This window comes from Anolis sagrei, chromosome 1 (genome assembly GCF_037176765.1).
Source record: "Anolis sagrei isolate rAnoSag1 chromosome 1, rAnoSag1.mat, whole genome shotgun sequence".
NCBI lineage: Eukaryota > Metazoa > Chordata > Lepidosauria > Squamata > Dactyloidae > Anolis > Anolis sagrei.
This window is the reverse complement of record NC_090021.1, coordinates 126,426,506-126,451,562: the sequence shown is the minus strand read 5'-3', so window position 1 is coordinate 126,451,562 and position 25,057 is coordinate 126,426,506. Positions and strand designations below refer to the sequence as shown.

At 39.0% G+C, this 25,057-nt stretch overlaps 1 protein-coding gene across 1 annotated transcript; it reads right to left on the bottom strand.

Annotated features, from left to right (window-relative positions):
• Positions 1 to 1,184: 1,184 nt before the first annotated feature.
• Positions 1,185 to 24,113, bottom strand: LOC132772821 (GDNF family receptor alpha-like). The gene is given in 11 exon segments (XM_067462990.1): positions 1,185 to 1,307; positions 3,593 to 3,677; positions 5,285 to 5,368; positions 6,398 to 6,648; positions 7,394 to 7,724; positions 14,885 to 14,935; positions 15,754 to 16,134; positions 16,539 to 16,688; positions 19,934 to 20,136; positions 20,138 to 20,179; positions 23,809 to 24,113. Coding segments are annotated over 11 exon segments (1,986 nt in total). The 3' UTR covers positions 1,185 to 1,204.
• Between the last annotated feature and the right edge of the window lie 944 nt (positions 24,114 to 25,057).

Below are 25,057 nucleotides of genomic sequence, written 5' to 3'. Positions count from 1 at the left end.
TGAAGCACATCCACTGACGATGACTCTTTGAGACTGGTTCTCCAGCCAGTTATGGATACATCTGACATTGTTCCCATCCATTTTGCATTTAATTAGTTTGCTAATCTAAACATTATGGATGTCAATAATGTTTGATTAGTAAATTTTGGCTGAAATTCAGATAAGTGTCATTCACAGCATTTCTACTAAGCTAGTGTTGTGAATGAAAAAAAATTTCAGATTAGTTTGCCAGAATTTGTTCTTGGCAAACCCATGCTGACTTGCACTATTCACTGCAATGTCAACAAGATGCAAGCAGACAGACTCCCATATAATCCATACTAATATTTTTCTTGATGTCAAGATCAAGCTGATTAGTCTGCATCTTCCTTGATCTTCTTTTTGCCTTTTTGAAGGGAGGAATATTTGCCCTTCTCCAGTCCTCTGGCACTTCCTTGTTCCCCAAGACAAGAAACATTAATCAAGGGTACTAGAAATGATCTTGCATATAGAAGGAACAATTTGAATTAGTATTGCAGCTCTGAAGAAACAAGATTACAGTTCAATAGGGTACAACTCACTTGTGAGTAGATCCTTCTCCAGACCTTAGCTGATTCTTTGGGGATACAAAAAGTTCCTATAATAGGCATGGAAGAGAAATGACATCCAAATTGCTTCAGATTTATCTCTTGACATTTCATTGCTCCACAGTCTCTCATTTTGCAAGTTTTTCTGAGGCAACCAGTGTTTGTACCCTATCTCTTTTCTTACCGTCAAACACTATAACATTTTCCACAAAGGTACAAATCCCTGTTCTTACTATTTTTTTGTACACCTGTTTACATGCCTAGTAAATGTGACAACTCACATAGGAGAATTAACTTATTTTGGAACACTGTGTAGCTTTAAAAAATGTAATTATAGCAATAATGTCCAAATCATTCATGTTATCTCAAGAAACATTGGATTAGAAATACAATTTTTGTACTTTTTTCATACAGACAACATTTAGTTCTGTTTTTATATATCTCTGGGATAGTTTCTTATGCGCTGTCTTAATCTGAAGCAGATCAACTAAAGTAGCTTCAATGTGGTAAGTTGCCTAGAGTTTACTAAAGAGGCAGATGTGTGTTATCGATTTTTCTTCTCTCTCTTTTTCTTCCTCGGGAGATCTTTCATAGTATATGTGTAACAGACTGCCAAATGAGAAGAAACTGTAAGAGCTTTATCGACACAGTTGTTGCTCCATGGTTGCCGGAGGTATCATGAGTTTCTCAGATAAATGAGCCGGTAAAGCCGCCTTTGCTTGATAAGTCCTTGCGTAGGCTCTGCAAACAAACAGACATGTTGTATAATATCATTGTCAATATGTATGAAACACGAGTTACTCAGGCTAATTCTCTCTGCCTCATTGATCATATTGCTACTACTATTTCTACCACACCTTCACTACCCTAACAACAAATCAATGTATCACATCTTGGAAAATCTAAGATTGGATTAATTGCAATTTCCCACCCTTCAGCAAGCATAACCAATTTCTTCCCACGTTAAGTGCTAAATTTTCTCTTGAGTTTATATGATTTTCTATTTTTTTTCTCAGTGTCATGGATTTTCCTCACTCCCCACATATTTTTCTAGTTTATTGGAAATTGTGAAATGCTTTCTTTTCTTTTACTATCATGTCGAGACTGCATCTAAGAAGATCCTCTTAGACACTCTCCTGTGTCCTCACCAGATGTACTTGTGAGGGTGATGGGACACAGAGAAGGGTCCCCCCAGGAGATTTCAAAGCACAGCCTGGTTTGTAAGGGATAACATGGTCCTTCAGATTACTTGGACCTGAGTCATGTAGGGCTTTAAAGGACATAACCAACACTTTCAATTGTGCCTGCAAACAAACCAGCAGTGAGTGATGCTGCAACAAAGGGGTTATGTTTCCTATAGCCAGTCCCAGTTAGCAATTTGGACACAGCTCTTTGGAGCAGATGAAGTTTCTGAACACTCTTTTAAAGCAGCATTCTATGATATAGCAATCCAACTGAGAAATTAATAAGGTGTGTCACTGTCCAGAGCTGACATCTTAAAGAACAGACACAGCTGCCACACAAGTTTTAATTGTGCAAATGCCACATCTTAATCCTGAATATCCAAACTCAGAGTTAAATTCAGGAACACATTCAAGCTGTAGGCTTGCTTCTTCAGGGAGAGTGTAGCCCTTAAATCCCTATTGCTTGATCTGCCTTTTGACTGATCAGGAGTATTTTGTCTTGAATTGATCAACTTGTAGGTCCTCATCCAATTTGTTACTGATAATAGAATCTGGTTTAGAACTAAAACGGGTTCCTTGGTTTGTAGTGGAATGGGATAATAGAATTGTGAGTCAACCACATGGCACCAAGCTCATCAATCCTTGACAATCTTTCCCAGCAGTAATATATATAAGTTAAATAGCATGGGGGCTAAAAACAAGCCCTGAGGAATACCATAGGCCAAAACCAAGGAGGCAAACGAGTTCCCAGCATCAACTTCTAAATCTCTGCCCCCCACCCACCCACCCAAAGAGGAACAGACACATTGCAAAAGTGTTCCTAAATCTCATTCCAGCAAGGTGAAAATGTTGGACCCACAGAACCAAGAGGGACATACACCCCTTTTAGCTTCTGGGGCAGCCCATTAACTAAAGTGACTAAAGCCATCCTTGTCCCACAACCAGGCCTGAAACAGATTAAAGTGTATTTAGATAGCCTGGAGCTGGGAAGCCACTGGAGGCTCCAGACCTTCCCCAAAATGAAATGTTAAAGACTGGGTGATATTTATTTATTTGAAACTTTTATATTCCACCCTTCTCACCCCTCAGGGGCCTCAGAGCGGAGCACAGCATATATACAGCAAACATTCAATGCTGGGACATAAAATTATCCAAATTGGTGGGATCTAGGGATAGCTTTTGGAGCACTAGTTTTACAACAGTCTCATTCAAGTAATCTGAGATGCATCACAAAGGGCGGAAATTGGCACCATGTGCCAGTTTTAGCCCAGATCACCCCTGGAACTGGCTAGCTGCAGTGTTGGCATAGAATGCAAATATACATGTTGTAAATAATAAATAAATAAACAGGGGAAGCCATGCACACCACGTGCGCTCACACTTCCCCCAAAAAATCGCCTTCAGCTGGATTCCGCAAGCCCTTCTACGAAGTGGGGCGACACTAGTGCCTGTCTGACGAGCTTGTCTGTCTTGTTTTAGCAGGGTATTAACTTTTACTCCCTTTCAGCTTTTTAAAACAAGCCAGGAAGGTCAAGGATCTACTATGTTGCATCTCAGCTCCTCAAGAATCCTGTCCACATCCTTGGGTTGCACAAATTCAGAAGTATCCAATGTAGTGATAAAAGTTACATCCACTGGATCTTTATCGATTTTAGCATCCAAGTCAGAGTGAATGCAACAATTCCATTTGCAATATGTCTGGAAATTTTGCAGTGGGCTGGCAATGCCCCGGACCAGTATGGAACCACTGGTAAAATGGCTGTAATTCTCAGAAGCCTTGACAAAAATTACCTATACACACCTCCTGAGTGGACTTTAAGCAACATAAACTGTAAAAAGTACCTGCTTTTTAACAAAGCCAACAGGATTATTCCCAGGATAGGGATCAGGCAAGAGATGTATAAAATGATCATGATGGTGGTTTCATCTAGAGTAAAATTGTGAAAATAATCAGGACATTAATCAAAGAGTAAATGACCTCTTGTCAGTATTTAGAATACATAGTAAACAATATGAATCATATGGAACTACACACTTTTTCCCTCTCTAAGTTTTATGGAGCAAGAAAAGCACAATTTTTATAAGACAATCTCTCACTATTTTTCTGAAATTATTGACATTTCAAAATACAAAACTGCTTTATTCTAAATCTGGGCCATGTCTTTAACTGCATTGCAAAGACCTGTTTCAGATATTAAGATCCCAGAAGATCAACAGCATTGCTTACTATAGTACCAACAATTGTATTAACACACTATTTCAGAAGACATTGTAAAGAATCAAAATGATATCTTGGTATAGGGATGGAATGAGAGTATTTTTTTTTTATTCTTGTTCCATTAGGATCTGCCAGTAACAAAGCTGAGCTCTTGAGGCATTAGTGTTTTCTATTTAATGCAAACTCAGACAATAAACTCTTCATTGGCCTGAACACTATTTATTGTTTTATATACATTTGGTCTCGTAGATTCGAAGACCCAATGCTCCCAGAATACCAACAGCATCTAGACCAGGCATAGGCAGGCTTTGCCCCTCCAGGTGTTTTGAACTTTAATTCCCAGAAATCCCAGCCATCTTACTGGCTGTTAGGAATTGTGGGAGTTGAAGTCCAAAACATCTGGAGGGCCGAAGTATACCCATGCCTGATCTAGAAATACATATGTTTCATTTTTATATGTTTCTTTGTTGATTATTTTATCTAATCAGGTCTGTCCACATTTCACTTGTACATGTGATATGTAACTAACCAGCTGAATTTTAGCTGAGTCTCCCTCAAACACAGACACAATCATGGAATCTCGACTAGAAAGCTTATGAGTTCTTATATCTGTAAGCTGCAATGCAATGCCAATTGGTCACAGTGTGCCTTGGTGTTACAACAGGCTATTCTAGTTTGCTATTTATGCAGAAGATTCTTTGCCACATGAAAAGGCCGTGTATTTTCTGCCACCTGCACTTTAACCACCAACCTAAATATCATACTGCCTGCAGCTTTTTGGAAAGTAGAGAAGTGAATGAATTGACGATTCAGTTGGGCCCACTTGGATTTATGGACTTAATTATTTCCATGTCTCAGGCATTGGCAAGGCGATCAGCTATGTCTACAAGACTTCCCAGGGAATCCTTTAAATTTGGCAGACTCCAGGAGCAGGCTATATCAGTATGTTGAAAATAATGTTGAAAAATATTTGGTTTTGTTGGCTCTTTGGGGGGATTTATTTTGTGCGATTCATGCAACTTTTCACAATGTGATGTCTTTGACAATGGCCTGAAATTGTTAGTTGCAACAAGAGGTGTCCCATTGACTCAATGAAATATACCTGTCTGCTGATTCAGCAATTGATCCATTGGGTTTACTGGAATTGGGACTACCAATATTATTTATTTATTTACTTCATTTCTTCCCCACCTTTCTCGGCCCAGGAGGGGACTAAAGGTGGTTTACAAATCCGGCAAAAATTCAGTGCCGCAAAGGTAAACAACAATAGGATTCAAATCCATAACTTCTACTCCATTTTTAAAAAGTAAGCTTACCATATAACAAAAACTGTTCACCAGTTGCAGGAAGTAATTTCCCATGTGATGAATGAAGTTCTGCCTTTCCACCTGATATCTGATCTTTAAAAAAGAGAGGATATAGAAAGAAGTCAACAGTATGAAACAAAGAGACAAACAATACCTGTTGCTAGACTTCTCTTTAGGATTTCACCCATATATCTATACTCGTTTACAAATTACTCAATTTTATCAGATGGCCACAAGTATTTCACATGTTAAAGTGATTGATCTTACTTTGTTGAACTGCTCATCACATATACTGCTGTCTCCCTTTTATTTTTATTTTTTTTAAAATAATAATTTGTATTTATAAAAATTTGGGTTTTTTTCAAACTTGTTGAGTCTTATCTCTTGTCTGTACATAATACAACTTTGATTATACAAGCATTTGGCAATTGTGTTAACACACTACATGAATACAAAGCAATCTTTATCACCAAACTCCATTTTTCATGAAATGGTCAGGAGGAACCTTGAATCAAGCACACTCTGTTGTCATTCAGTGAAGTTGTGTATAGTGAAACTGCCTCTTTATACATCACAGCCTTAATTCAGAAAGATATCCTTGGAAAAGTCACCCAAAATTAGTTTGGTAATTCATGGTCTGCATTATTAATGTCCATTGAGGATATTTACCTTAATGGTGTGGGGAAAGAGTGAATATGTTGGCCCTCCAGTCCAAGCAGTGTAGCCAGCAATGAGGGATTGTGCGAGCTGAAGCCTAAAATGTGTGGAGAGCAAAACATTCCACATCCTTGCTTTAAGACATGAGAGAGATTTTGTATTTAATGTTCACATGTGAGTGGAGGGCTAATGTTCCTCCTCGTTAATGTTTGTCCTCCTTCCAGAGGTTAAGGAATGGACACAAGTATACTAAGAGGATGCAAACATGGCCCATGGATGTCTCATGTTTTTGTATGCAGTTCCTGAAAATTGGCACAAAAATATCTCAGCCATCTGAAAAACCTATAGAAGGGTGTTAAAGTGAGCAAATTTCTGTAGGCTTGTGTCCTTCAGAGACTGAAGGGATTTCGGGGTGAGAGTTTGAGAGTTCTCAAGAGGACACAATAAATGAAGTCTTCAACTTACTGAAACAGGGTTTGCTGTGGAATACGTGATGGAACCATTTGCAGGTAGCTTGATCCTCCACCGAAGTGACGTCACAAGTACACTCAACTCGAAGGACAGACCCCCATAGGTTTATGTAAGCCTCTCTGCACTCATCACTGTCAGAACAAATCAGATCATTTCTATCCAAAAACTGTAGACAAGTTTCATCTTCAAGGCATGTTTGGCTGATGTATTTTAAACACTTTGATGTAAAATTCTTGTATTTGTCCCTGTGGAAACAAAAGGAAATATGCATTCTTTTGCTTTCATTGTGGGATGCCAAAAACAAAAACAAAAAAAAATCAGCAAATAACAAAATGAATGAGAAAATAGGCATTTTCTTAGAGATAAATGACAAGAAGAGAACCGGAAGTACATTGTTTGGGCATCCCCTAGCCAGCCCCAAGCTTTTGTCTTTAACCAGATGGATGTTTATCTATTTTTGCTAAGCACAGCTTTCTGCTCCTGCTGAACTCCCCAGTGGGTTCATAGACTTAGCAAAATAGACTCATTCTGGATTTCTTCACACTCCCTCCTCACTCCACAAGAAAGATAGCACCAAAAGCTACACTGAATCTAAAAATTAGATTTCTTCTCCTTGGGTTGTCTCCTAAATACAGTTAAGAGCTCAGAAGGTTGAATCTTCTGGTCTCTGCTGCTGCTTCCTACCCAGTACTGTCTTGTTGCTTGCCATGTTTTCAGTGGAAATATGGATATGATGCTATTGTGAACTTGGCATAACAATTATTTTTAAAACTGGACACATGCTTCATAGATACTGATGTTAGAATTGTTATATCAGGGAAAGAGCAGTGACAGTAGTAGTGGTGGCAGCAGGGAAGAATATGTCAGCTTCCCAAAGTCTCCAGTAGAAACCCAAATCCCTGATTCATTGAGCATTGTTTCTGATATCAAATTTTAGAATCAAACACTAAACTGCTTGGACATATCCCTGAACACTGTATTTTCACTTACCAACAGAAACTGTCTGCTTGGCATGTTTGAATTACACTAAGACACGAAGGTGCTGGAACCACGTGGCTTGCACATGACTTGCCATGAAGCACTTCTTTGGCTTGCTGGCAATTTTCATCCGACTGCATGCAATCACAAAATGTCAACATTTGGGCAACATTGAAAGGCATATTTTCATAGAAAAACTGCAGTGCTGCTTGGCATTGTTTCACATTGCACTGTGATTCGTTTGCTTGGCAAACTTGAAGATACATAGCTAATTGTCTGTTACAGACTTCATCACTAATGCATTCCACATTCAGCTCAAAACAGGACTGCCGATGTTTGTACTCTAAGGAAAGAATGAGATTATAAAATTACAGGGGAATGAAAAATTGAAGTCCAACATAAAGCAGACAGAGTGTATTGATGTAGGAGAAATTACTGCTCCAGCAGCTCCTAGATCCTGGGATCCCTCCTTCCTCTGGTCCTTATTGGTAGAAATGGAAAGGCAAGCAAATCAGATACTGAAGGGTAGGCAAATCAAATACTGGTCTCAACTCAGATGGAGTGAAAAAGAAGATTGCATTCCATGTCTTTTGCCCAAAACAACAGCAATTTCATGCTTTTGCTTGACAAAATGCTGCTGCATTATCTGCCTTCAAATCACTCCCTCTACAAACAATATCCTGGAAAAGGGAACTATTCCCAAATCATGGGAAAAAGCAAATATAGTATTAATACACAAAGACAACACAGACACAACTGAGATTAAGAACTACCGGCCCATATCCCTTTTAAATAATGATTACAAAATTTTCACACTTATAATGGCAGAGAGATTAAAAGAATTCCTGAAGGAATGGATCTCAAAAGAACAATCAGGCTTTCTCCCCGGCAGACAAATTAAAGACAATACCAGAACACTAATTAACATAATTGAACACTACGAAAGACATAATGAAAAGAAATTAGCACTACTTTTTGTCGATGCGGAGAAAGCTTTCGACAAAATAAACTGGAGCTACCTAAAATTACTAACCAAAGAATTAGATATGGGCTTCCAGTTCAGGAATGTAATAGATGCAATCTACAAAAACCAAGAGGCTTCCATAATAATCAACGGACAAGAAACCCAAACGACGATTCAAATTTCCCAAGGTACGCGGCAAGGATGCCCACTATCCCCATTATTATTTATTCTCATAATGGAAACATTAATTAGAAATATAATTGGAGATGAAAACTTAAAAGGACCAAAAATTCTAAAACAACAATATAAACTCAAAACATACGCAGACGATGTGGTGTGCTTTATTGAAAACCCAACAGAAAGTATTAGGACCTGGATTAAAAAAATACAAGAATTCGGAACATTGGCGGGTTTTTACCTAAATAGACAAAAAACAAAATTGATAACAAAAAATATGAAGAAGGAAGAGGAAGATACTCTACAAAAAATTGCAGGAATTCAAATTGTAACCAAAGTAAAATATTTAGGAGTCAATATTACAAAAAGTAACGCAGCGTTGATAAAAAATAATTATGAAGTCCTATGGAGAGAAATTCAAAAAGATATGGTAAAATGGGGAAAACAAAACTTCTCCTTTATGGGCAAGATTGCACTAGTAAAAATGGTAATACTGCCAAAAATGCTCTTTCTCTTCCAGACCATCCCAGTTATTAGGAACAATTACCTTTTCAAAAAATGGAGCACCGACATTTCAAAATTTATATGGGCAAATAAAAAACCACGGATCAGCCAAAAAATATTAACAGACGATATAAAGCGAGGAGGCCTGGGACTCCCAGACCTAAGGAGCTACTATGAGGCCTGCAATTTAGCTGCCATCAAGGAGTGGACAACTCTTAAAAACAATCATGTACTAATTTTGGAGGGCCACGATTTAAGAGCAGGGTGGCATAGTTATTTATGGTACGACCGTAGAAGGATAGAGAAAAATTTCACAAACCACTTTATTAGAGCAGCCCTGATCAAAACGTGGGAAAAATATAAAAATAGACTTTTCAAACATACCCCACTCTGGATCTCATCAATCGAGGCAAAACATAAAAAAGAAATAGGGGCGGAAATCTGGCTAACTTATAATCAGACACTAAAGATAAACGAGGAAGGAAAAATAGTATTAAAATCTTATGAAGAACTTCAAAAGTTAAACCCAAAAATCACCTGGCTGAATTACTTCCAGATCAGGGAGAGCTTTAAAGAAGATGAAAAATTAGGCTTTGAACAAAAAAGGGGGATATGGGATTCAATTATGGAAAGAAACAACAAAATAATAAAGCTATTATATAAACAGTTACAAACATGGAATACGGAGGAGGAACAAGTGAAGGAATGCCAAATTAAATGGGCTCAAGATATAGGACATACTATTTCGACAAATCAATGGGAAGAAATCTGGACAAGGAAACTGAAATATACCGTTGCCAGTGATATAAAAGAAAATTGGTTTAAAATGTTTTATCGCTGGCATTACACACCGGACAAAATTGCAAAATTTGGGGGGAAAAAAAACCAGAACATATCCAACAAATGTTGGAGATGTGGGAAAAAAGTAGGCACCTTTTTCCACCAATGGTGGGAATGTGAGAAAATCAAAATTTTCTGGAAAAAAATCCACCAGGCCTCCCAAAAAATCTTAAAAATTAATTTTCAGAAAGAGCCAGAGACTTATCTCTTAGGTATAATAAATAAAACCAAAATGAACAAAACCCAGGATAAAATCATGTTTCTATTAAGTACGGCTGCCAGAACAGTAGTGGCGAAAAAATGGAAACAAAAAGAAGCCCCAACCCACGAAGATTGGATCCTAAAGGCTTTTGACATAATTCAAATGGACAATCTCTCCCAGAGGATAAACGGAGTGACTAAAAAAACCAATTGGACGGGCTTTAAGGATTACTTAAGAACAAAAGAGATATCAGTTATATTAGACCTAACGAACTTCTAGAAGAAATAGGGGAAAACACATATTCATACATACTGTTAGCACATTGCACGAAGAAATGGAAGAATGACCACAGAAAACGAAGACTCTTGGAAGACCCTGGGAAGTCACAATCACGGAAAGAACTGTTTTTTGGTGATGGGCCCCCCCCACTCCTACCCAACCCAGCTACCCCTACCCTTTCCCTACACCCCTTTCCCCTTTGCCCAGCACCCCAACACCCCAGTTTTTCCCCCACTTCCTTCCCCTCCTGATCCCCCTAATGCTGTAATAAAAGCACAAATAATAATAAAAAAAAAATCACTCCCTCTAGGATTTGTTCCCAGTCAGCTTTAATGGCTCTAACCTATATTGTCTTAGAGTGTAGAGTTAATGTGTACATTCACCAATGAAATTGGCACCCACAGCAGATACTTTTTCTCCCACAGTTCTTTGTACATTCAACTGATTTGCTTTAGATGGTGATATATCAAGCTCAGGAACCTGCGTCCCTTTGGTTCTCTCAAACACATTTTATACAACAGTGAACGAAAATGTCATCTTTTATATAAAATGGCGAACAACTGAAACAAGAGTCAGGGAGTGAGAATCAGTGCAATGCTAGAAGGGTACACTGGGGTATGCCTACACATCAGGCAATGCTTCCGAGTCCCCATTCCTGCTTGCGTTTCTCAAATAGGTGAAAACTTACCTCTGTCACCACACTTTTAGTGAGTGATGTGGGGCAGGCTGCCAGGGATTTGGGGGAGGGGGGGTTGTCTAGTTTTTATATGTAAGTGGTTTTTTGTATTTTAATTGTATTATAACTTTTTGTTGTTGTTGTTGTTCATTCGTTCAGTCGTCTCCGACTCTTCGTGACCTCATGGACCAGCCCACGCCAGAGCTCCCTGTCAGCCGTTACCACCCCCAGCTCCCTCAAGGTTAGTCCAGTCACTTCAAGGATGCCATCCATCCATCTTGCCCTTGGTCGGCCCCTCTTCCTTTTGCCTTCCACTTTCCCCAGCATAATTGTCTTCTCTAGGCTTTCCTGTCTCCTCATGATGTGGCCAAAGTACTTCAACTTTGTCTCTAGTATCTTTCCCTCCAGTGAGCAGTCGGGCTTTATTTCCTGGAGGATGGACTGGTTGGATCTTCTCGCAGTCCAAGGCACTCTCAGCACTTTCCTCCAACACCACAGCTCAAAAGCATCGATCTTCCTTTGCTCAGCCTTCCCTAAGGTCCAGCTCTCACATCCGTAGGTGACTACAGGGAATACCATGGCTTTGACTAGGCGGATCTTTGTTGCCAGTCTGATGTCTCTACTCTTTATTATTTTATCGAGACTGGACATTGCTCTCCTCCCAAGAAGTAAGCGTCTTCTGATTTCCTGGCCACAGTCTGCATCTGCAGTAATCTTTGCCCCTAGAAATACAAAGTCTGTCACGGCCTCCACGGTTTCTCCTTCTATTTTCCAGTTGTCAATCATTCTTGTTGCCATGATCTTGGTTTTTTTGACGTTTAGCTGCAACCCGGCTTTTGCGCTTTCTTCTTTCACCTTGATTAGAAGGCTCCTCAGCTCCTCCTCGCTTTCGGCCATCAGAGTGGTGTCATCTGCATATCTGAGGTTGTTAATGTTTCTTCCAGCAATTTTCACCCCAGCCTTGCATTCATCAAGCCCCGCACATCGCATGATGTGTTCTGCATACAAGTTAAAAAGGTTGGGTGAGAGGATGCAGCCTTGCCGTACGCCTTTCCCAATCTTGAACCAGTCTGTTGTTCCGTGGTCAGTTCTGACTGTTGCTACTTGGTCCTTGTACAGATTCCTCAGGAGAGAGATAAGGTGGCTTGGGATGCCCATCCCACTAAGAACTTGCCACAATTTATTATGATCCACACAGTCAAAGGCTTTAGAATAGTCAATGAAGCAGAAGTAGATGTTTTTCTGAAACTCCCTGCCTTTCTCCATTATCCAGCGGATATTGGCAATCTGGTCTCTCGTTCCTCTGCCTTTTCTGAACCCAGCTTGAACATCTGGCAACTCTCGCTCCATGTATTGCTGGATTCTTCCTTGAAGGATCTTGAGCATTACCTTACTGGCATGAGAAATAAGGGCCACTGTACGGAAGTTTGAGCAGTCTTTCGCATTTCCCTTTTTTGGTATGGGGATATAAGTTGATTTTTTCCAGTCTGATGGCCATTCTTGTGTTTTCCATATTTGCTGGCAAATGGCATGCATCACCTTGACAGCATCATCTTTTAAGATTTTAAACAGTGATTTTAAACAGTTATTTCATAACTTTTACAGTCATGAAATAAATTTTTATTGTTTTTAATTTTTATATTCATACTAGTTGTATGAATATAAAAATTGTGCTTTGTGTGTGTATATGTATGTATATATATTTGTGTATATGTGTATATACGTGTGTTTGTATACACATATGTGTGGTTTTGTGCATGTGTTTATTTATTTTATTTATTTACTGTATTTTTATACTGCCCTTCTCAGCCCTCACGCGACTCAGGGAAGTTTAGAATGGCAATGATTTGATGCCCAAATACACCATAATACATTTTAAAACATTAACACATAATATAAAACCATAAAAAGAATATTAAAACATAGATTGTTTTCGTCTTTTTATAAAAAACATTGTCGCATCTCGTCATCTAGTCGTTCCAATTCCTATGTCTTTTACCTCGCATTTTCAAACACTTGCTCAAACAACCAAGTCTTAGCCCTTTACTGAAATGTTAAGAGGGAAGGGGCCATCTAATGTCCCCAGAAGGGCATTCCATAGCCGAGGGGTCACCACTGAGAAGGCCCTGTCTCTCGTCCCCACCAAATGTGTTTGTGACACAGGCAGAGCCTTGTATTGCATTTTTTAATTTTGGGCTTTTAAAGTCTCTTCTGCTGTGTTTTCAGTGTTTTTATGAGTGATGGTCACTCCTTGGCTGATATGTGTATTATGTCCAAATTTGGTGTCATTTTGTCTAGTGGTTTTTGAGTTATGTTAATCCCACAAACAAACATTACATTTTATTTATTTATATAGATAGATAGATATGTTTCTGTGCATGTATTTGCCTTGTTTTTACATTCTTTTGTATTGTGTCTATCATTGCTAGCCACTTTGTGTCCCTACAGAGGAAAAGGTGGGATAAAATAGTAAATAAATGAAAACAAATAATTTAATTGTGCTAGGAAATGATCTGGTAGTAGAGGGAGCCTTGACAAGATGGCAAAGTGAAAAACAGCTCCTCATTAAAGTCCCAAGAAGAATGTTGCTAGCTAGAGTTGCACAGTTGGGCCGATAGTTGCATGGTTGGACTGGTGGAATTTTCTCCCTGGTATGGGAAGATTTGAGACTCTTCACATAAGTTTTTACATTCTTTTGTAAAAGAATAAGTTCCAATTTCTACTCTCTCGTGCTTGTTTAGGCATATGTTTTGACATTGCCCCATCATGGAAACAATCAGACGTAACAAGAATGAGGTCTGCCATAACAAGTGATTGCTGTGTCCACAGCATAAAAATGACATTTTATGTTTTAACAAAGATAAAGTGGCAAAGTGAAAAGATAAAGTAGCAAAGTGGCAAAGTAAAGGGGCTCCTTACAGGAAGCGGTCAACTCTCCTGTTCAAGGAGCTCCACTGGCTGCCATTCATTTTCTGAACCCCATTTAAGGTGCAGGTTCTTACCTACAAAGCCCTGAACGGTTTGGGACCCGCCTACCTTCGTGACTGCATCTCTGTATACGAACCCACACAATCTCTTCAATCATCTGGAGAGGCCCTGCTCACGCTCCCACCTGCATCAAAAGCACGATTGGTGGGGACAAGAGAGAGGGCCTTTTCAATGGTGGCCCCTCGACTCTGGAACTCACTTCCTAAGGACATCAGGCATGCCCCAACTTTGGCAGTCTTTAAGAGGAGCTTGAAGACATGGTTATTCCAGTGTGCCTTCCCAGAATAATGATCCCATAGCGCTTTGTCCCCCAAAGCATTTGATATATTTTGGTCTGCTCGTATATTCCCACAAACTGCCCTATCACTTTTTCGCCCATGTCCAGCATTATTTTTTAATGTTTTAATTTTAATTACATTTGGCCTACCCATAGATTTTAAAGTGTGTTGTCCTATTGATAATGCATATGTTATTGTTTTATTGTTTTGTTATTTTAAATTGTTTGTATTGTTATTGTTATTCCTTGTATTGTTGTATTTTGGGCTCGGCCTCATGTAAGCCGCACCGAGTCCCTTGGGGAGATGGTAGCTGGATATAAATAAAGTGTTGTTGTTGTTGTTATTATTATTATTATTATTATTATTATTATTATAAATGGAAGATTATCTTCTGAAATTCACTCTTGTATGTTTAATCAAGAATCTTCATTTTCAGACAAATTGTCTTCTCTATGCCTAAGGTCATGAGTCATTCTTTGTTTAGAACTTAAAAAGAAATGTTAACAAGAGAAATTGTAACTGCATTCAAGATGTTGTTATCCATAATATGTCTGGGTTAGAAATGAATACAAATGCTTTTAGAATTGATATTTACCATAGTTTGAAAGAGCTGAAGACTTCCACTTTGATTTTATTTTCATCCGATCTGCAAAAAAACAGATACGTATGAATGCAATAATGGCGGAAGAGGAGAAGAAGAATGAACAATACTAGTAACACTTTTAATTGTATCAGTAACAGTTTTAAAGTACCAGCAGGATTTCATTAAGCTTATTGGCAATAGTAAATATGCTGATAAGGTTTTTTTTTATTGTGGACTATGCAATCACTTATCCTTTTATTTATGGTAATGAATGTTTTATCAAAGTAGAACTACACATGCTATTTGATTTTCTTAAGTGGAGACATTATTCACAAGCAGTGGTCCACAAAGTAGGAGCAACTTTGCCTGGTGTCGTTAATCTATTTTCTGCCAAGAGATTTTTTTGTAGATAGACTGGTATATATTTGTCAGTTACGAGGCAAACTGGAAAAACAGATGTCTCAGATGTGAATCCTTAGAAGGAGTGGACCATTCACTAAGCCAATCTTCTCCTCTTCAACCCAACTATGGAATCTTGCCATGTTATTATCAGAAGGCTGCCATTAATGACATTATACTCTTGTATAAGTGTGCATGTGTTTTGTGAAATCAAAACGGTGAATCAAGAGATTGACTCTCAGTGCACAACACCTTCTTATTTATCTCCTGAGCATCATAACAAAACCTGAAGGGTAAAAGAGCTCCTGTTTCATGGAAAATCATAGCATCATCAGCTTTTTAATATAGTGTTGAATGACAAAGAAATTCCAGAAAGTTCAGCTGAAAAGTCATTATAAATTACACAGAGTCATTATAAACCACACAGAGAGACATAATCATTTGAATGCATTTACCGGAATTGAGCCTTTGAGCTCTGTCGCCTGCATAGTTTTGCTTGCTCCTTGGTGAGGTCTGAAACATCTCTGTATTGCCTAAACATGTATTGTTAAAGATGATTTTCCAGATTTTAGTGCACCTTTTCTGCATTGGCTCTGGACAGGTGCAGTTCCCCAGGATTGTCCTCTGTAGCTCCTTCCATGCTCTGAAACATTGCTCCCCTGCCACTGGACGGCTACAATGGGCTGTCTCTGCTCTGCAAGCTCTCAGGAAATCCTTATAATGCATTGAACAGTAGTCATCTCTTTGACACATTTCCTTGGCAACAAAGCAGTCATTGACACCTAACAGGCCAGTGGGCCCTGTTATTTGTGGTTTTGTCTGTTGTGAAAATTTTGGTGTAGATGAGGAAGGCTCTGGCTTTCCTATTGAAAGACATTTGATAACAATAAAAGTTTGGCTAAATCAGTGGTAAGGCAGCATATTTCAAACCTTTCTTCCCCAACAACCACACCTAAAACAGCCAGATAGTTCCAAGGATGCCTTATTTTAAAGGAGATTTATGTTTTTAAGGTTTTGTGTTCCAAGACTCCAGTTTACTCAGATTACATTCCCAGTATGAGGATCCCTGGATTTTATGACATTCACCAAACCTAGTTCAGATGTAATGATGATCCTGCAAAATTTATTATCTTCTCCTATGTCGAATTGGGCCATTTCTGAAAGAACATGTTTACAAGCACCTCAAATCAAGGATTCATTTTCTTTTGTCACAATGTCATCCTTACTATCAAATCTTTTGTATCATAGAGAAAAAGACATCTCTTACCTTCACGATTAAGGCATTGCTTGGCCTGGAATGTTTTGCTGCTGCACTTATTCTCTGTGCACATGCACTCCTTAAATTCTGGGAATTCGTCAACCAAAAACTGAATGACTATATTACAGTGAATTGAATCTTTCACTGTGCAGTTGTTGCCTGAATTAAAAAATATATGAGTATCATCCTAAGCAGAAACAGAAACAATGAAGCTGTAACAAAACAATCCTCATCTACTCAGAGACTTTGCATTTAATCAGGCCATAGCCTGCCATATTTCTTTGGATGCATCTGATGAAGGAAACTTTCATCCAAGTTGAAAATTTTCCTTTCAGTTCTCGAGATGAGGCAGGGGCATTTCTATGGTTGGTTCAAGAGCAAACAAAAAAGACCCAAATACGACCTTATTTTAACCTAAAGCTTTTATTGGCAGAATCAAAACCTTAGGAGAGATATCTCAGTATTTGAGTATAGGACATGCCCTTACAAATGCTGATGATAACCTACCAAATGCTAGTGTTATGAGAACCCTGGTGGACCACACTGGCATTCTAGGTAGACTGAATCTCATCCTGAGAAATTAAGTCCCCTCAACTTGTCCAATCCATGGAAGGTGATTACCCTGGAAAAGAGCTATGGTCCAAACTAACCAACAAACGTGTGGTTCTCTGGAACTTTTTACAATGTCATTGAACCAATCCAGTTCTTGGATTAGATCCAGATTTAGTCATACCTAGAATCATTGAGTGCCTTCAAGTTTTTTTTTCCAATTTAGGGTGACCCTAAGTTGATCCTTTCACAAGGTTTTCTGGCCTGAGAATGTTTGTTTTTCCCATAGTCAGTCTATTTTTCATGACTAAGCAAGAATTTAAGCCTTGTGTCCACAATCCCCCTGGCACTGTGTCATTAAATAATGGCTGAATTCAATCTACTATTGCAGTCTATTTCTGCAACTTTAAGGTTTAGAATCCTTCAATATCTCCTTTACAGTACAACTGAAACTCAGAATGGATTACACAGACACAGTGAGGTTGGTGTACAAGCCATCCACCACTGTGGTTTACTCCAGCTTTTCATTACTCATGAGTGAATTTGATTATGATTAAATTGATTTATAGCCAAGATAATTGGTTTTTCAGTAGGGCAGAACATTTAAAATGTACTTGCTCATCAAGATTAAAAAAGCACAATGGGTTTTAGAAAGTTATGGTACTAGTTTAAAAAGATGCCACGGTTTACATTTTTAGTCTTGTGTAACCTCTGCAGGTTTTTCAGAGAATGGAACATAGCTACCAGGAAAAGGATGGAAGTGGAAAAGGGAGGAAGCGGCACATGTTCATTTTATGAGTATACAGTACTAAGATTTATTCACAGTGTTGATTCAGCAGTTAAAAGCCCAAAAATTGATTTATTCTACAACTAGATATTTCAATATATATAATTGTTACCTTTACTGCTGATCAGAAGAAGGTCTGGCAAAGATTCACACGAAAGAAAAGAGTCAGTTTTTCCTTCTGATTTAAGATTGGACTACATAAAATGTTTAGGGATATAGTGTTGTCTTGTATTAACTTAAGACTAGCTATGTACCTTTGACTAAGAGCAAATATTTGACTTAGATCATGGCTTATAGAATATGGCCAAAGAAGGTTTGGTTTGGTTTTAATAGTTAACAACACTGTTATTGTGACATCAAGTCACAATAGAGATCTTTACGAAAAAAATAAATGGGAAGTATGATCAAGGGTTATGGGTTTTCAGTAACACTGTAGCATATTGGGAGCAAACAACTGCATTGAAGCCATAAAATATTGACATTTAATAGTTTTAATATACACCCTGATGTTACTGTTTTGTTCCAGAACATTTTGTTCCAGAACATTACAATCAATCTCTTTTAAAACAGTCTTGGGTTAAGTAACTTCACACTGCCTTACATTGGCATGAACATCAAGATGGAGGCAGACTCTCTCTCTCTCTCTCTCCCTCTCTCTCTCTCTCTCTCTGTGTGTGTGTGTACATATACACACAGATGAAAATCTATGGCAACAAAGGATTGACAGTGTGTGTATACACACAGTTAGTCCTTTATATCCACGGATTCTTCAACTACATATTCAAGAATCCTCTCCACAAAAACTGACATCAACACCAAAATGCAACATCATATTTCAAATGAAGCAGAGAGTGTTCAAGGATCGGGACATTAATAGGGCATATTTATAAAGCCCCATGAATGTCCCAAGGCTTGTTTATAAAGCTCTTTGATTGCAGGTGAACTACAAATCGCTGCAACTACAACTCACAAATGTCAAACTCTATTTTCCCCAAACTCCACTATTGTTCATATTTGGGCATATTGAGTATTCATGCCAAGTTTGGTTCAGATCCATCATTGTTTGAGTCCATAGTGCTCTCTGGATGTAGGTGAACTACAACTCCAAAACTCAAGGTCAATGCCCTTCAAACTCTTCCAGTATTTTCTGTTGGTCATGGGAGTTCTGTGTGCCAAGTTTGGTTTGATTCCATCGTTGGTGGAGTTCAGAATGCTCTTTGATTGTAGGTGAACTATAAATCCACTACATCTACATCTCCCAAATGACAAAATCAATCCCTCCCCCAAACCCACCAGTATTTAAATTTGGGCATACTGGGTATTTGTGCCAAATTAGGTCCAGTGAATGAAAATGCAGCCTGCATATAAAATATATACATTACAATTCATAACAGTAGCAAAATTACAGAAGTAGCAATGAAAATAATTTTTTTGTTTGGGGTTCACCACAATATGATGAACTGTATTAAGGGGTCATGGCATTAGGAAGGTTGAGAATCACTGTTCGGACCTTTCTTTCTCTTTCCATGTATCTTTTCCCCACTCCTTGTTAAAACATCCGGTAAAAATCATCAATATTATTTTTTAAATCACATGAATATTGTTAGCCAACAATCACATTAAAATAAGACATTTTAATCCCAATCATACATACACTGGAGCAAATCTCTCTGAAATCTGATAATTTTATTTCTGAGTAAACTGGTTTAGGCTAGGATTCTGTAGGCCTGCAGTGTGACCTGATGCATGTTTGCCCGAAAGGTTTTTCTTGACTATGCACAAAGAGGAGTTGGCTGGCACATCAACAAGCAAGTAAATAGTCAAGCTCAATGACAGAAACATACACTACACCACCTTTAATGCATTTGTCATACATTTATCTTAGAGCACAGGGAAGGAGAGAACTATTTTTCCTCTCCAATGAAATGTTGGAAGGTCAGCAAATGAAAAAGAAATGGAAAACATCAGGTGCAATTCAGTTCAATATTAATGTTTCTGAGAAGCAGATGAGACACAGAAAGTGCTGCTATTGTTATTGGAGCACAACATGTAGTTTTGTCATAGTTACCTGAAATGAAACAAACGTCTTCAAGTAAATTCCAGGCACTTCCACATCCATTCTCTGCTGTCATACATTTGTCTCTCAGCTCTTGACACCTGCTATTTTGAGTCACCAAAGTGGATGCAACCATGGAAAGTAGTACAAGTACTGCCAAACATAAAGTTCTGTATAGTATTAGATCCACATTTAGGCCAAATTTAGTGTTATATGAAAGTTACTATGATATAGTGGTTTGAGTGCTGGTCTACAAGGCTTGAAACCAGGGTTCATGCACATGCAAACATATGGTGCAGATGGAGGCAATATCCATGTGTAGAAACATACCATAGTAGATCTAACTCATTATCTTTACAATACGTATTGCCTTGCTTGAAGGCTGGCACTTCATTTATTCTGTACAGCAACCTTCCCCGATTTGTTTTCTCTTGATGTGCTAGATTACAATCCTCATTGTCCCCAACCAGTAACTGAAATGAATATATACAGCAGCCTATATAGATGAGAGGAGCCCCCGGTGGCACAGTGGGTTAAAGCACTGAGCTGCTGAGCTTGTTGATCGAAAGGTCACAGGTTCGATTCCGGGGAGCGGCGTGAGCTTCCGCTGTCAACCCTAGCTTCTGCCAACCTAGCAGTTCGAAAACATGCAAATGTGAGTAGATCAATAGGTACCGCTCTGGCGGGAAGATAACAGCGCTCCATGCAGTCATGCCGGCCACATGACCTTGGAGGTGTCTACGGACAACGCTGGCTCTTTGGCTTAGAAATGGAGATGAGCACCAAACCCCAGAGTCAGACATGACTGGACTTAATGTCAGGGGACTACCTTTACCTTTACCTTACATAGATGAGGGAGGTCCTATTGAAAAAGGTATGGCATAAGTCTTGTTAATTTTGTGTCTCCAGGAGAAAATATATAATAAGGCATGGAAGCTGACTGGAAATTGACTAAAGTAGAAATATTGGACTATGGAAGGGGGGGATTATCATAGAATCACAGAGTTGGAAGAGACCTCATGGGCCATCCAGTCCAACCCCCTGCCAAGAAGCTGGAAAATTACATTCAAAGCACCCATGACAGATGGCCATCCAGCCTCTGTTTAAGAGCCTCCAAAGAAGGAGCTTCCACCACATTCCAAGGCAGAGAGTTCCACTGCTGAACAGCTTTCCTTACAGTTAGGAAGTTCTTCCTGATGTTCAGGTGGAATCTCCTTTCTTGTAGTTTGAAACCATTGTTCCACATCTTAGTCTCCAGGGCAGCAGAAAACAAGCTTGCTCCCTCCTCCCTATGACTTCCCCTCACATCCTTATACATGACCATTATGTCTCCTCTCAGCCTTTGCTTCTGCAGGCTCAACATACTTGGCTCTTTAAGCCACTATGCTTACATATGGGGCTTGTTCTCCATATGTGAACCATTGCATGAGGTTGGCCCCTTGTCTTGTGATATTTTCCCTAAATGGACAAAATTGAGAGAGTTTGCGCTTCCTGCTTCCATGAAAAAATTAAACTTTATGTTGAATCTCAGCCATAATTCTGGTCTCAAATGACAGATCTATGATAGCAGCCATAAACAATCTACACTCAAATTATTTGCCCATTGAATTAATTTCCTTGATCCTAACATTTGTTTATTAAAAATCTCATACAATCATCTATGAAGACATTTCCATAAAATGCAAAAGAAAGGTCTTCTGAGCTTCCCAGCAATCCACAGGTTAGCCATGTGAAATCTATCAACTAGACATGCTCAGACTGTTAGCCATTAAGTGAAATTACTAAGGTTTACAATAAAATACTTTTTAATGGATGGCATAGGATCAGAATGCCATCTTTTTTCTTTTTCCATGGTTTCCTGTATGCTTGCTTAACTGTGCTTCCTTCTTTTTATTTTTTTATTTTATTTTTTGTTCCATGCTGAAGGGAAATGTCAATAATAGTAACACTATATCTCCTTCTGGCCTTACATGCACTTAGCCTTTTTACTTGGCAAACAGAAATCTGTTTGTTCAAACAAGACTTCCCACTTTCATGTCTACATGATAGTTACTGTCCATATCATATTGACATGGGGCTCAACTGGCTTGGTACTATTTGCAGACTGGAGTGGGTCAGTACACTTGCTTAAATACTATCGACATTAGCTACATATAGATCTTTTCATTGAAAAAAGAGAACAAGAGAGGAAGAAAAGCAAAAAAGAAAGGAGGGGTGTGTGATTACATGGAAACATCCTAGAGATAGCACTTGAGTGTGAAGCCAAATCTTGGTAATCAACATCTTGTTATTTCCACCATACCAGGAACACATGGATAATGTTCCAATCACAGATTGTTTCAAGTAACATGAAAACCCCATGACTCATGAAACTGTAAGGGATTAATCATGCTCCACAGAGCTACAGGAAGCCAGGGCACAAGAAAAGTACTGTCAGAGGGAACCAATTGAGTTGAGCCAGACAATCAGTTTTACTCTCAGCACATAATTATGCTTGTAAGGGAAATAGCGGCATATGTCCTAATAGAGATACACTCTTCCCATCATAGAGATGCAACAAATATGTGTTGGCTGTGAGGTCCTAAAGCCACCATTGTCCATTTGTAGAAAACAGCTCCACTATATTTCCACTTCATATACCACACAGGTATCATTCTATTTGGGGGTGGGGGGCGTGTGAAGTTGGTACTTGGGAAGTTACTTTCCTAGACTACAGCTCCCAGTTACTACCCAATCTTTATTGCAGGTTTTTAAGGCTGGATGGCCATCTGTCAGGGTGCTTTGATTGTGTGTTTTTGCATGGAAGAGGGTTGGACTGGATGGCACTTGTGGTTTCTTCCAACTCTATGAGTGCATGTGTCATTATATGTGTGATATGTGCAAGTGAGAACATGATCATCAATGGTGGTTACTTACCCCTAGCAGTGACATAGTGCAGAACAGGCAAACATTCTTTTTTAAATAGCAACTTACCAAATCTGTAAGCCAACATTACCATTGAGGCAGAAAAGTAATTTATCCAAATTGGAGCACACATACTTTAACATACATTTCTAGACCACTCTGAGTCCCCTTGGGGTGAGAAGGGCGGGATATAAATATGGTAAATAAATAAATAACCCCTCGGTCTTTACAGTACTAGAAAGGTAAACCAGGTTGACTTTTATTTCCTATGCTAATCAGCAGGCCCAAGAAGACAACCCTCAAGCAGGCTAATGCTTGTATATAAGACATGGGTAAACTTGGCCCCTCCAGGTGTTTTGGACTTCAACTCCCACAATTCCTAACAGCCAGTTGGCTGTTAGAAATTGTGGGAGTTGAAGTCCAAAATACCTGGAGGGGTCAAGTTTAACCATGCCTGGTGTATATAGAATGATGCACTTAGTTTAATTAGACATTAACTCTGGAGACCAGATTATATACTGTGGAGTCACTGTATACCAAGGACAAACAAGGACCATTTCTTTAATAGTCTGTAAGAGTGTACATTTATTGGTATACTTTGTGTTGTAGATTGTGTTTTGTGCCTTGCAGTAGTGTACATTTATTCGTAGACTTTGTTTTGTATTTATTTTTTTCAATAAGCGGTTTTTAAAGTACCAGAATGTTTACATTTTAAATTTCCCCACCCATCCAATTCCAACACAATTGCAAGAGCTTGAAAGGTATTCCTCTTTCTTTCTTCTTTTTAAAACACCCATGCAACAACTTTACCATGCTTGGATGGGCTAGAACAAGAGGAAATGGTTGACTTCAAATTGAAGCCTATGCTTGACTCTGAATCCAAACAAGGAGATGGTAAGAAACCCATCACAAGAAACTGTTCTGCATTGGTTGCCAGTTCCTGCAGATACAGTGCAACTTATTTCAGAGGAAGCAGGACTTACCTGTGGTGATCAACAAGATGGATGGCATTTCTCAAGGAAGTTCTCGAAACTTCAGATGAGCACAGAAAACAGGAACAAGAGGCAAAGGGCTCTTTTAGCCTCTCCAGTGATTTCAGCACCGATGCACAAGGGACAGCGCTCTGAGCCAACAAGTGCCTGCTGCCTGTGGAGCTTGGGCTGCTACTTAACCATCTCTGGAAAGGTAGCAAACCTGTCTCCGCCCTCACCTCTTTTGCACACCTGGTGCTGGTTTCCAGGGCTGCTTTGGAAACTGTTGCTAATTCCAAATACTGCTCTCTGCCCATCCAAGTGGAGTGCCAGAGTACTCGTATTCCAAGAGATTATCTTTACTTGAAAGGTTGGAAAGATTTCTATTTTATAAGGACTGAATGACATGACCCAAATGCTGTTGTTCACACTTAGTTTTTTTTTACCAAACTGAAAATAATAAAATACGCTAAATGATGATGATGATACCAGCTGAAGCACTTCACAATAGAGCTATCAAGAAGTTCATTTGTGAACTCATCATACAGACAGATTTGCCCATTGTATGCCACTTTCTCACCCCTTTCACCACAGAGCCCATTACAAGATACACATCTGTTTTTGGTGGACTCCATAGTGAAAGGGGTGAGGAAGCAGCATACGCCTTCACTGTGGCAATACAGGAGACTTCCCATGTTGCCTTTGCTACAATCAGGGAAGCCGGGTTGCAGATGGGATGGGGACAGTGGTAAGTTGGGTGATTTGGAGCATGTGGTGACAGGTTATCAATGGATTCAGCACAATTTGTGGTGAGTTGCCCACTTAATGTGATAAGAGCCCTACACTGTAGAGATAATGGAGTCTGGTGTCACTTTAACTGCCATGGCTCAATGATGTGGAATTGTGGAAATTGTCGTTTGGTGAAGCACCAGTGCTCTTTAGCAGAGAAAGTTCAAACTTTTAAAAACTACAAATCTCAGGATTCTATACCATTGAGACATGGCAGTTAAAGTGGTGTCAAATATGCTGACAAGGCAAAAAGTGAAACATTGTACAAGTATTTAGGACAAAAAAGTTAAATATCAAGGAAAATATAGAAGAGCCTAAAACTAAACAGGAGGCTTGATGTCTATGGTCCCCTAATCATTTCCACTGCCCTTGACTCAACTCCTCCACCTGCCATTCTGGAGTCTATGGGTTAGAGAAAATTCATGGTGGAGAATACTATGAATTGCTACTGAGCATAAATAAACCTTTTTGT